General features: G+C 36.2%; 1 protein-coding gene across 1 annotated transcript in view; it reads right to left on the bottom strand.

Moving 5' to 3' along the window:
* Positions 1–13,547, bottom strand: part of LOC126979724 (acetylcholine receptor subunit alpha-like) — a 123,838-nt gene that overhangs the window by 70,905 nt on the left and 39,386 nt on the right. The window contains exon 3 of the mRNA XM_050829221.1: positions 2,090–2,270. Within this exon, the coding sequence (XP_050685178.1) occupies positions 2,090–2,270 (181 nt within the window). The remainder of the gene's footprint in view (positions 1–2,089; positions 2,271–13,547) is intronic.

Below are 13,547 nucleotides of genomic sequence, written 5' to 3'. Positions count from 1 at the left end.
AGACATGAAGGTTGGACGTCAACGTATTGAATTTGTTCACAAGTTCATTTTGAATCACAATACCTTTTACAATATTTGACGTTTAACTTTGAGTTAGATTAAATAAACTTCTAGAATTAATATCGGTATCTTGGGGTTTGCACTAACATTTTGTAGTAATAATAAAAATTATAACGTTAAAGCCGGATCCGTTTCTACCACCAGTATATAAATGAAGAATGAGGCTTTGACTTATATTAAACTTAGTTGATACTTATATTAATTCAAACTTATCTACCTATCTAAACACATTTACGAGTACAACAGTACAAACACAGATTTAATTTAAATTTTCATTTATTTAAATACTTTATTCATTTATTTATTTCAAAGCGTTTCACACCACACCTTCTACGCGATGCAAAAACATTTCATTAAATACAATCTTGAAGTGTACCGATTCTAACAGTTATCGATATTACAATATGTATAATTTTGCATCCACGTAAACAGGTGTATATTTTAGTTTTTTATTTTATTTTAACTGTCAGTTTTAACCTGATACATGCACCCTGTCACACAATGTGCTCCTAGGGCTTCGCCTGCATAAACATACATACCTTCCCATTTCAAAAGGAACTTACCAACTTGGTAATGAAAACCACATGGTGTGCAAAGTATCATGTACCTGTTTTTAGACAACATTTTAACTTGAAAATAACGCCAAAGATGACACAACAACATGCCAAATCACTTGACACAACACCTAGACGACACTAGACTGTGGAATGGAGTCGGTAACTTTATATTCGGCTACTCGGAAAGATAATTATTTATGTTTTGTAGCACCGGCTCCGCCACGAATCGTGTTTTAATGATTACTTAAATTTACGCCGTGGTTTTTAAATTAGAGTCGGAAAAGTAGAGCAAGGTTGATAGGCTAGGCGCAAATTCAAAGTGCATGCATCCAGTAATCGATATTTTGTTGAATCTCGCGAAGCTGAGACTTTAATAGACAAGAGCAGTAGCAATTATGTCTATGACACCAGAATTAGTAACCGTGCTATTAAGCTTGTTACAGTATTCTCATTCGTGTGTTTTAATGAATAAATAGTTTCCATTCACGTTTGTGTTTATGTTGTTATTGTTTCGTCTTTGTCTTGTTATTTTATCATGCAATGAGCGACACAGATCAAACAGCCACTAAAACTAAAGGGAAAGGTATAAAATATGCATTTAATGTTTGTATGTCTGTGTCAACGGTGTTTGGGCCAACTTCAGAGCGTAATGAGCATTCGCATGTATCATGTAAGCTGTAGGTATGTAGCGATGGTTACAACCACCGCGTGTGATCGGAAATGCAAATAGTTAAGGGAAGCCGTCATCATGCAGCGATTGTGTGAGTGAGCGGGTCATGCACAAAGCGTTGTATAGTTTGATTGCGTATGTGTGAGTGTGGCGGAGACGGAGCCAGGTGGGTCTGAGGGTTGCTGATGATGAAGACGCTCCACGATGACCGCTTTATAGAAATTAAGGTTTCACGGCCCGTTTGAGACGTTAGTCGCATAACATATCACCAAATTTTATACCTTTCCGTGTAAATCGGATCGGGGTATTTGAGTGGAGTATCGCGTCGACTCCACGGCTACTCCGAAAGGAACACAAACTTGCACAAGGCAGAGCTAGAGGGGCGAGGGACGGGCGAGGGCCACGCCAGTCGCCCGCTCGCAAGCGCCGTCGCACAACAATACCACATGGACAGAAAAATTATTAATTCACGAATTACGTTCGAGCCAAAATCTACTGCATGGACATCGGCCGGGGGCGGGCCCTAGGGCTACGGCCCGCACGGCAAGCGGCGTACAGCGGGGCGTCACCTTGAAGCCGTCATACGTCCAACTGCCTAACTTAAGCACACAGGTTTGCACGTCGTAAGGAAAGAACTCGACGTCGATAGAGCAGGAGGACTTATATACAGCGGGGGGCTGCCACACCACCATGCCATTGTAGTACACCGTGGCCTTCGTCATGAGCGTCACCTCGTAGTTACCGTCGGCGCTGCGAACAAACACACGAGTGAGCGGCCGCCTTTATACGGGGCATTATTTACCTTGAATCCGTCATACGTCCAGCTACCGAACTTAAGAACACACGTTTGCTCATCGAATGGAAAATATTCGACGTCTATTTCGCAGGAAGACTTGTATATAGCCGGCGGCTTCCATTCTACCAGTCCCTGGTGGTAGATAGTCGCCTTCGTAGCCAATGTTACTTCGAAGTTGCCGTCGGCACTGCAATGTTAACTTACATTTATATTCGTACAACATCGGGTGTTGTATGCTTCATATACACTAAGGAACAAAATCAAAGATCATTTGACAAAGCCGGTTACATTATATCTGGACCTAACGCCTATGACGTCACATCGTCGCTTTATTACGCTAGTTTTCTCGCTGTGATAATTTTTTGCACCAAAGAGGATGTAAATACTACATAATAGGAGGCGGAACTGCCTAAATAAAAAAAGAAATTAAGTTAAGTATACAAATACAAATATTTATTTAAATATACAATATCAGTGTTGGGGTCTCCTTTTAAGCAGAGTTGCCTGTAGTAGGAGGCTCCGCTCTTCCATAGCAATAACATAATAATTCACATGAAACTCGCAGTGATTTGACATAAGTTTGAAATAGTAGTAATTACAGCATGGTGATTGAAAGCGATCAGTTGCTTAAGACGTAGTGGATTTCGGCTATCTCCGTTTTTAACAAGGTTATAGCCGTCATCTGTCAATCTATCAATGACTGCACGTTTCAAACAATCGAGTGAATCGCTTTTTTCTTAGAGAGTTTCGTTAGGCTGACTTTGCACCAGCATCACTAGGAGTTTATTTTTAAAAAATAATCATTTGAATATGAAACGATCGATTTGGCAGTATTATAGATTGATGTAAAGGTGTTGTGTTGTGATGTTTACTATTATTATTATAATGACGAAAAATTAATGAAATAATCTGGGTTTAGTAAAAAAAAAAAGTATTTATTTTTCTGGCAGTACTATTATAGAGACACAGAATAACAGAAACTACAGAACTATTAACAACATAAGTCAAAACGTAACAATGAAAACTTCAAAAACAAAGCAATGATAGCAAGAAAATATCACGATATCAGCCTAACGGTAATGAAACTGCAAACCGTACTGATGCAACATGACGAGCGCGAGGAGGTAAAAGGGGAACGGGAGGGGGATTCACGAACCAGTGAGGTCCAGAGATAATATGGCCGTGTAGTATATTGATCAATTTATTAAAATAATCCCAAGTTAATGTTTTTAATTTTATGTTAAACATTAATGATGATATAATTATTTTTCATTGGGTAATCTGGCGTAATCGACGTAGATACGGCGCGACTACTTTACTTTAAGTTATTTTCATAGTATTATCCTATGGAATATTGCTATGGGGCAATGCTGCTTATATTAATACCATATTTGTGCTTCAGAAGAAGGCTATTGGCGCTATTTATAACCTAAGTCCTAAAGAATCATTGAGAGTTAAATTTACAGATATAAACATCTAGACTGCTGCTTCTCAATATAATCTTGATAATGTTATGTATGTACAAAGGCACATAAGTGAATTTACTAGAAACTATCATTACCATAATGTTAACACCAGGAACAAATATAAACTTATAATGCCCACTTCTCGGCTAAGTTGAGTTAGTGAGTCTTCTGTGGGGCGATGTATGTATGCATGTACCATGCTTTTACAACAAGATCCCAGAAAATTTTCAAAGAAAATGTACTACGACATTCAATAGAATTGTTAAAAAACGTTTGTGAGATAAAGCTTACTATACTAACATAAATGACTTTCTCAATGATACCACAGATTAAGAATGGAGCGATCACGCACAGGCTATTAAATAATAAGTTTTTTATACAGACATAATATGTCTGCTTTCCACCTCGGGAGCAAGCAGTCATAGCAATTGTAGGTTATTATTAGGTATAACTCCACAAAGAACAATCTTCGTACGCTGTATTCTAAGTGAACCGCTCGCTGCGACGCCCGGGAAAAAGTGAACACAAAATTGCTTTGTCCGTCAAGCTATGACGTCGAATGTTGGTAGCCTTGTATCTTAATTATAAGTTCTCGATTTCCGAAAACGAGATTATAGCTACCCAGCAGTAGTGAAGGACATATTCCTGTCCTGAAATTCAAAATCCTGAACATCCTACGCACCTACGTGAAGTACGTAGTGATTTCATATAATTACACAAATTAAATTTGTAACCAATATTTATGACCGACCTCTCGGGTTTCGTCCAAGCGCTGCTACCAACTGAGCCAACCGTTCGAGTGACACATCCCTTGTTCAACTCTCAGGTTGTAGCTCCATCCATCAACATAATTACTAATACACTACAATATATATTAATACTTTAATATCAATACTGGGAACAATTGAAATAAGCTTGTATCAAAAAGTATAACTGTCTTATTAATAAACGCAATAAAGTTATTCCAAATTCAAAACTTTTTGTCTTTATCTTACATTTGTCACTACAGAATTACATGACAGGGAGAAGTAATTTTAAGCTTGGTGTAACTTCACATCGCGTTTATTTTCAAGACAGTATCGGCCTTTCAAATAAAATTGGCATAAAGTTATACCTGAGAATAAACCAAAATTATGCAAAATATTAACATTGGCTTATGATTGGTTTATTCCGACGTATAACGTTTATCGTATACTCGTACGGGCTGGTTTGATATCTCCAAAGGTGTCAGACAAGGTTGTGTAGCCTCGCCTTGGTTGTTCAACCTATTCATGGATAGATGCATGAATGATGTGAGAGAAATGCAATGTGGAATCAATATGGAAGGGTTGTGTGTTAAGTGCCTCTTGTACGCCGCTGATCAAGTAATTATTTCATCATCGGTAAATGAGTTGCAACAAATGATGGACTGCTTGAACGGGAGCTTTAAAGCGAGAGGTTTGAAAGTGAATGCAAGAAAGACGAAAGTGATGGTATTTGATAAGGATGAAAGGTTGACTGAGTGTAATATTACGATTTAAGATGAAAGGGTTGAACAAGTTACAGAATTCGTATATTTGGGTAGCATGTTTACAAGAGACGGACGATATGAAGGTGATATTGAAAGGAGAGCGACTGCGGGAAACTGTGTGAATGGAGCGCTGCATGCCTTTATAAACGGTCAGAATGTGCCAATAGAAGCGCGAATGGCTGTACATAATGGAGTGCTTATCGCCACGTTAATGTATGGAAGTGAGAGTTGGGTATGGCAGAAGAAGCATAAAATCAGAATTAACGCAGTTTAGATGCGATCACTGCGTAGTATGTGTGGGATAAGACGGACTGATAGAATTTTGAATGCGGTAATACGAACGCGCTGTGGTTTGAAAGAGGATGTTGTGACAAGGACTGAAAAAGGAATGCTGAAATGGTTTGGACACGTGAAGCGAATGAGTGAAGAAAGAATGACGCATCACATATATAAGGCAAGTGTGTGTTGGCAAGTCGGTCGCGAGAGACCTCGAAGAATATTCGTCGACCAGATTGGGGACGTTTTGAGAAAAGGAAAGGTCCGAAGCACCCGCAACCGGCGAGCATGTATGAAAAGAGTAATGAATGTAGAGGAAGCGCGTGAGGTTTGCAAAGATAGAAGCAAATGGCATTCTATTGTCTCTGCCTACCCCGACGGGAACAAGGCGTGAGTGTATGAATGAATAACGTTTATCGCGTTTATTTGCAAGGCTGCTTGACATTCAGAAAACTTTAGAATTATCGTTGTAATGGCGGTGTTGTCAGGGATATAGTCAAAGCCACGATGATCAGTCCTGCGCTGCTCTCATCCAACGTATTCCGACGATCTTTACCAGATCGTCGTTAAAAGGCATAAAAAGGCATTTATTTTCTCAAAATTGATTCCTTTAGAATTCTTTTTGATGTCATTTCTTATACTACTAGATACTACTACCGCTTCGGAAACAAATGGCGCTCTGAGAGAGAAGAAGCGGCGCAAGAAACTCTCCCAGCATTCTTTTTTTTGCGCTCTTTTAAATAAAAATATACAATATTGTACAGTCGCTATAAAATAATCACAATCTAGTCCCAGGCTGTCCGATCATTTAGATATTCAGCAGTGGAGTAATAGGATTTACGACAGAGCCATTTTTTTATAAAACATTTAAATTTATTTGTAGATAATGCCTGAACAGTGGCTGGGACTTTATTGTAGAAGTGTATACATTTACCCTTAAAGCTATTATGTATCTTATGAAGCCTACTAGAATTAGTTACAAGCAATCCCTTATTTCTAGTGTTATAATAATGAAAATCACTATTAAGAGCAAAAAGGTGACGATTTTTGTGAACATATATTAAATTTTCATAAATATACTGACAATAAACAGTCATAATATTTATTTCTTTAAATTTTTCTTTGAGAGACTGTCTATAACCAAGCTGATATATAGCACGAACAGCTCTCTTTTGCAGTGCAAACACTATATCAATGTCAGCAGCATGACCCCATAGTAATATACCGTACGTCATGATGCTGTGGAAATAACTAAAGTACACTAATCTAGCGGTCGCAACATTCGTGTACTCTCTAATCTTTCTAACTGCATATGCCGCAGAGCTGAGTCTATCTGCTAGATGGGTAATATGTGGACCCCACTGAAGCTTTTTATCTAACGTGATACCCAAGAAGACCGTAGTGTCCACAAGTTCCAATCTCTGGTCATTTATAAGTACGTTGGTTTGTACCTCCGCTGTGTTTGGTGTAATGAACCGTAAACACTTTGTTTTTTTACTGTTTAAGTGCAGATTATTCGTCTCAAACCAACGCACTATCTTTGAGAGTGCATTGCTTACCTCGTCATCAATATCCGCACGTCGCTTCACTTTAAAAATAAGTGAAGTATCATCAGCAAACAATACAATCTCATGGCTATCATCTACCACAAACGGTAGATCGTTAATATATATAAGAAACAAGAAAGGACCGAGAATAGAACCCTGTGGAACACCTATTCCCACAGGTTTACCCGAAGACCGTTTGCCATTTACATCGACTATCTGAACTCTTTCGCTTAAATATGATTTTAACAGATTTAGGGCTCTATTTTTCACTCCATAATGCTTTAGTTTTAGGAGTAAAGTTTCATGGTGGACGCAGTCAAATGCTTTTGACAAATCACAAAAAATGCCCAATGCATCCTGTGACTCTTCCCAGGCGTCAAAGATGTGTACAATGAGTCTAGTACCCGCATTAATTGTTGATAAGCCCCTAGTGAGACCAAACTGATTTTTGTTCATTAATTTACAAAAATGCATTTGTAGCTGTTGAAGCAAAAGTTTTTCAAAAATTTTACTAAAAACAGGCAGCACTGAAATAGGTCTGAAATTAGCAGGGTCAAAAGAACTGCCCGATTTAAACAAAGGTATAACTTTGCTGTATTTCATGAGGTCAGGGAACACACCCTCATCTATGCATTCATTAAATATTATTGCTAATTCAGGTGCTATAATGTCCAGTATGTATTTAACAATATTAGTCGAATGGCCCCATAGGTCTTTTGTATTTTTTAGGTTAATTAATTTGAAGATTTTTCTTATATCGCTACCTGTAACATACTTAAATTTCAAGTCAGTAGAAGATACTGGTTCGTGTAATTTAAGCATATCATATGCTGCTTTTGGCGAAGAGTTAAGGTATTTGGTCGTGACAATCGGGATTTCGGAGAAGTATTAATCAAATTCATTTGCAATTTCTATTTTCGAATTTATAACGCGATTATTAATATTTAAACAGATAGAGGTGTTACGGCAATTCGATCTACCAGTTTCATTGTTAATTACACTCCAAGTCGCTTTTACTTTATTATTACTGTTTTTAATTTTATCTGCAAAGAAACGTGTTTTCGCTTCATGACAAACTATTTTAAAGAGCTTGGAGTATTTTTTACATATATTTTAAATTCTTCACTATTATTGTAATGTTTCTCATAATAAAGGTCATATAAGCGTTTACGACTTTTGTGGATACCCATTGTTGCCCAATCATTAAAACTATGTTTGTTGTTTACTGTCACCGTTACTGGAGTAAAAATCCTGCCAAATTCCTCACAGAAGGAATTGAAGACTAAGTTGTAGTGAAAATTAGCAGTTTCGCCACAGTGTAAAAATGGTATTGTATTTACCAAATTATTTCTAAACCTCTCAAGACGGCTACCCGTAACTGGTATAATCGTCACCTTTTTTGGTCTGACATTGTCCAATCTTGTATTAACTTTTATAAGTTGCCCACTATGGTCGGACTGAAGATTATTAATTATGAGTTTACTAGTAATAGTAACATCTGTAAAAATATTATCTAAACAGGTTGCTGTTGTAGAAGTGATTCTAGTAGGTTCCCAAAATACATTGAACAAATAAAAACTTTGAAATAAATTTTTAAGGCTAGTACAATTGGCCGAAGGTTCAAGCAAGTATATATTAAAATCTCCACACACTATAATTGACTTGCTAGTTTTGCTAAATTTTGATTGTACCTCCTCCATTCTATGTTGGAATTGTTCATATGATGCAGTGGGGGGCGGTATACACTTACAAAAATAAATTGCTCTAGTTCTATACAAGCTATCTCAATTAGTTGTTCTATAGAGAGATTAACAATATCTCTTCTATTTTTACATTTTGATCTATTATTAATAATAATTAGGGAACCTCCATGTATTGCCCTACTTCTACAAAACGAACTGACTACTTTATGTTCTCTAAAACTAAACTGGAGCTGATGACTCTTACGCCAATGATCTGTAATACATAATATATCTATATTACAGCAGCTCAAAAACAGTTCAATTTCTAATTTCTTACTTGAGATACCTTGTATATTCTGGTGAACAATATTTATGAGCTTTATATTATGATTATCTATAGCAGTAACATTTATGTTTGGTGAATGTTGCCTATTTTGTATGATATTGCAAGAGTTGTCCTCCCTTGTCAAATAATTTAATTTAAATTAATTGAAGAAAACTCTTCATTGTTATATTTTTGTACATTAGTACTAATACATTCCCCAATAGGGGCTTGTATGTCGATTATTTTACAATTTTGCCCAATAGAGGCATGTTTATTAAATAATACTACAGAGGAAGTAGTTTGTTGACTAAGACTATAAGCTACTAAAGTAGCCAGCTGTCGCTTAACTCTAAATGGTAGGTATAGGTTACCATTGGTTATTTTCAGTTTATAATTAATGAATTTATTTGTGTCAAATAAAATTAAATTTTCATTGTTGTGGAATGTCGCATTATACAAAGTTGTATTTAATTTAAATATTTTTCTATTTTGCTCCTGTGTCAAATCCGAGGAGTATGGGAATGTACACATCATCACTTTAGATTTTGTGTTATTGGAAATATTAATTCATTTTTCTATATTTTTAATTAGGTCCTTATTTCAAATATTATGAGAGTTATTACCAAACATTATACCTATAATCGTTTTTTCTTTTAGATTTATTTTTGGTATGGAATTTATGAGGTTATTGAAAGTTATATTGGGTTTACATATATTTATCAACTCACAATTCTTTGCAACTGCATTATTTAATAAAGGTCCAAACCCTTGGCCAATTTTGTCTGAAAATAATATAAACCTACTTGAGGTGGGCCCACCAACACTGCGTCTTCCAATACGTGGTCGCCATTCGAAGACGTTTCTACCCCACTGGCCATCTGTCCGTCGAACTATGTGCCCTGCCCAATGCCACTTCAGTTACGCAATCATTTAGGCTATGTCGGTAACTTTGGTTCTCCTACGGAATTCCTCATTTCTGATTCGATCTCGCAGGGAAACTCCGAGCATAGCCATTGCCCTCTGAACGACTATGAGCCTTCTCATCAGGCCCATGATTAGCCAACACGCTGGTTGAAGACCTTCGTCTTCAGACATAACTTACATATTTTTGTTGTATTTTCAGGTAACTTTATATCATGTTTATTTGTAAAGCCGTTTGTCTTTTTTTTAATTTTAAACTTGGAGTAACTAAACAATGTGATTATCAATAAGAGCGTATGTGAGTTTGAGATTTGAATTACATTATCCACTATCAACTGAAGTAGCCCTTAATTAGTGGTGTCATGAACTGAAGTGGCTTGGAGTCGACAAGTGATAATAAAACAACTCCTTTCTAGTGGATCACTAATTAACTAGTCATCGCACCGGCGAGAGAGTCCGCCCTAATTATGATATTACGGATGATAGATTAGAGATGGTCAGAAATCTTAAAGATAAATTTAAAACTTAATAGCCATTTTCATTATTATAACACTAAGACACTAACACACAGAAATAAGGCTTGCTTGTAACTAATTCTAGTAGGCTTCATAAGATACAGCTTTAAGGGTAAGTGGCTGGAATTTTATTATACACTTTTATAATTTATTATTTATATTATTATTAAAATTCCAGCCACTGTTTAGGCATTATCTATAAATAAATTTGAATGTTTTATTAAGAAATGGCTCTGTCGTAAATCCTACTACTCCACAGCTGAATATCTAAGTGATCGGACAGCCTGCCACAGATCACAGCGGTGCCTATTTCTGCCGTGAAGCAGTAATGTGTAAGCTATACTGTGTCTTGGTCTGAAGGGCGCCGTAGCTAGTGAAATTACTCGGCAAATGAGACTCATCATCGATATCTTACGTCTCAAAGTGACGAGCACAATTTGTGGTGCCGCTCAGAATTTTTGGGTTTTTCAAGAATCCTGAGCGGCACTGCATCGTAGTGGGCAGGGCGTATCAATTACCATCAGCCGAACGTACTGCTCGTAAATACCGCTAATTTTCATTAAAAAAAAACTGGGACTAGATTATGATTATTTAATAGCAATAGCAATGACAGTACAATATTGTACATTTCATTAAAAATAGCGCAAAAAAAATGATGAGAGCGATTCTTGCGCTGGTTCTTCTCTCTCAGAGCGTCATTTGTTTCCGAAGCCTTAGTAGTATCTAGTATATTTGAAATGACATCAAAAGGAATTCTAAATGAATCAATTTTGAGAAAATAAATGCCTTTTGCCTTTAGTATTATGAAAACCTCTTGCCTAGTTGTAATTATACTGACTTTTAAGTCCAGCGTTATAATAATAATAATCTTTATTTGTATTAGAATAAGGTCAATTTTACAATCGGTCTTATTTTGATTATTCTTTTCTCTTATTCTACCTACAAGGCTTGCAAATATAATATATCTAGTATGTATAAAATTTTATTAAACACAAAATTTAACATAACCAATAATTAGTATTATAATCTTCTAAGCCATACAAAGTTCATATAAAATTCTAATAAAACAGTAATATTAATTTATATGTCAATTTTCCTTAAATTTAAGTTGTCATTTATTGAATAAAAACAATTATTTATTAGCCATATTGTTTCAATTTTCTGTTCAATTTCCTGTATTACATTTGAACTGAATTTTGTTAAATTAAAAAATTTATAACTATGACACTTTTGCGGTAAAAATGTGACAGAAGTTGGAAGAAGCGGTGTGGTGAAGAAGAAAGAGTCAGGGTTGGCACTTTAACTTAACTTGATAATAATATATAGTTTCGATTCGCCTATAAATGTTTAAAAATAATTCAAGTAGCTAAGTAAATGTCAGCTTACTGGTTGTGGGAGTGAAGCCGTTTGAATTTCATAACATTCTTGTAAATAAGGTAGAGTGTACAGGTAAGTCACAGTATTATAAATCGCAAAGTATTTTTAAGACAATATGGGACGAGACGAGTAGGACGTACAGCTGATGCACATTTAAACGCAGTGCCGCGATGAATTCTTGTAAAACCCAAAAATTGTGAGCGGCACTACATTTGCGCTCGTCGCCTTGAGACATAAGATATTAAGTCTTGTTTGCCCAGTAATTTTACTAGCTACGCTGCCCTTCAGACCAAAACATAATAATGCTTACACATTACTGCTTCACGGCAGAAATAGGCGCCGTCGTGGTACCTATAATCAAGCCGGCATCCTGTGCAAAGGAGCACGAGTGTGCCAGAATTTGGAGGGTCAACATCTCCTGAAGATGCCTCGTGTAGAGACGAAACAAGTGTCAAATTGATTGAAGACGAATCTTAGCGTAATTGACACTCAAGAATGCTCACAACAATAGTTACAGTTTGTGTCTGAGCTTAACTAAACAGAGGCAGTTATAGTTAACTGAAACAAAATTAACTTTGCATTGTCTGCAGTGTTGCCCGCGTTCTCATCATGAATAAATTTCTCCACAAAAGGCAGATTCTGTAGTGTCGCTTTTTATTTTTAGCCCACAATATATTTATTTTAAGTTTTAATTTTACTTTAGTTCCGCGTTCTGATTCAAAGTAGTTAGTGTCGGTTCACATGAGATATTTAATCTTAAAGTTTCATGGAGGCCGGTACATTACATTGGTAAATGGAGTCGTATTGAGGTACGCTATAAGTTAGGTTGTTTTGTGACGCGTTACTGTCAAGGCCATAATGTCAATGTTATGATCACATGAAAGAAGTGCAAACTTCATATACTAGCTGACCCGACAGACGTTGTTCTGTGCATAATAAAAATAATACTGTTTTTTTATGAATTTGTCAATAATAATTCATAACACCAAGAATTATTTTGTAAAATATGCTCCCTGTCAATGACGTTCTATATTATGTATAGAACGTCATTGCTGCCTGTTGTTAACTATAATGTAATTGTTTCACAGCAGAACTGTCAAAACAGGCATCAATAAATTCGCTCATAAAAAATATATCCATACAAAACAAATATTGGAATTAAAAATATGGGTCTCAAATCGAAATAAAAACTATCCTATCTCTCAAATTGTACTAGACTGCACTCCATGAAGTAATCCCCATTTAAATCCGTTCATTAGTTTAGGAGTCCATAACGTGTCACGTAATTTATATATATATTAAGATATATAAATCACACGGCGTTGGATATTAAATCCCTCAGGAACCACACTGTATAGATCTCCTTAAATCGTTGGAAAGGTCTTGACGAGAAAAGCATAAAATCGGTCGGATTCAAAAGCTATTCTGGATGAAACATTTCTTATATACTGACATTGAATATGAGGTTTATTCACTATAGCGTGGCTAACAATGGTAATTTTGAACAAATTGCTTCGATTCAAACTTTGTAATACAATAATATTGCAGTTGTTTGTACTCTAACCGCCGTATTAATAGTATTTTTTTTTTATGAAAATAAAGGATGAGACGAGCAGGACGTTCAACTGATGGTAATACCCTACCTATAACAATGCAGTGCCGCTAAGGATTCATGAAAAACCCAAAAATTCTGAGCGGCACTACAATTGCGCTCGTCACCACAGACATAAGATGTTAAGTCTCAGTAATTTCACTAGCTCCGGCATCCTTCAGAACGAAACACAGAAATATTTACACATTACTGCTTCACGGCAGAAATTGGTACCGTTGCGGTTAATCTAGCCA

Source organism: Leptidea sinapis, chromosome 1, assembly GCF_905404315.1.
Source record: "Leptidea sinapis chromosome 1, ilLepSina1.1, whole genome shotgun sequence".
Lineage (NCBI taxonomy): Eukaryota > Metazoa > Arthropoda > Insecta > Lepidoptera > Pieridae > Leptidea > Leptidea sinapis.
This window is presented reverse-complemented; position numbering and strand designations above follow the sequence as displayed.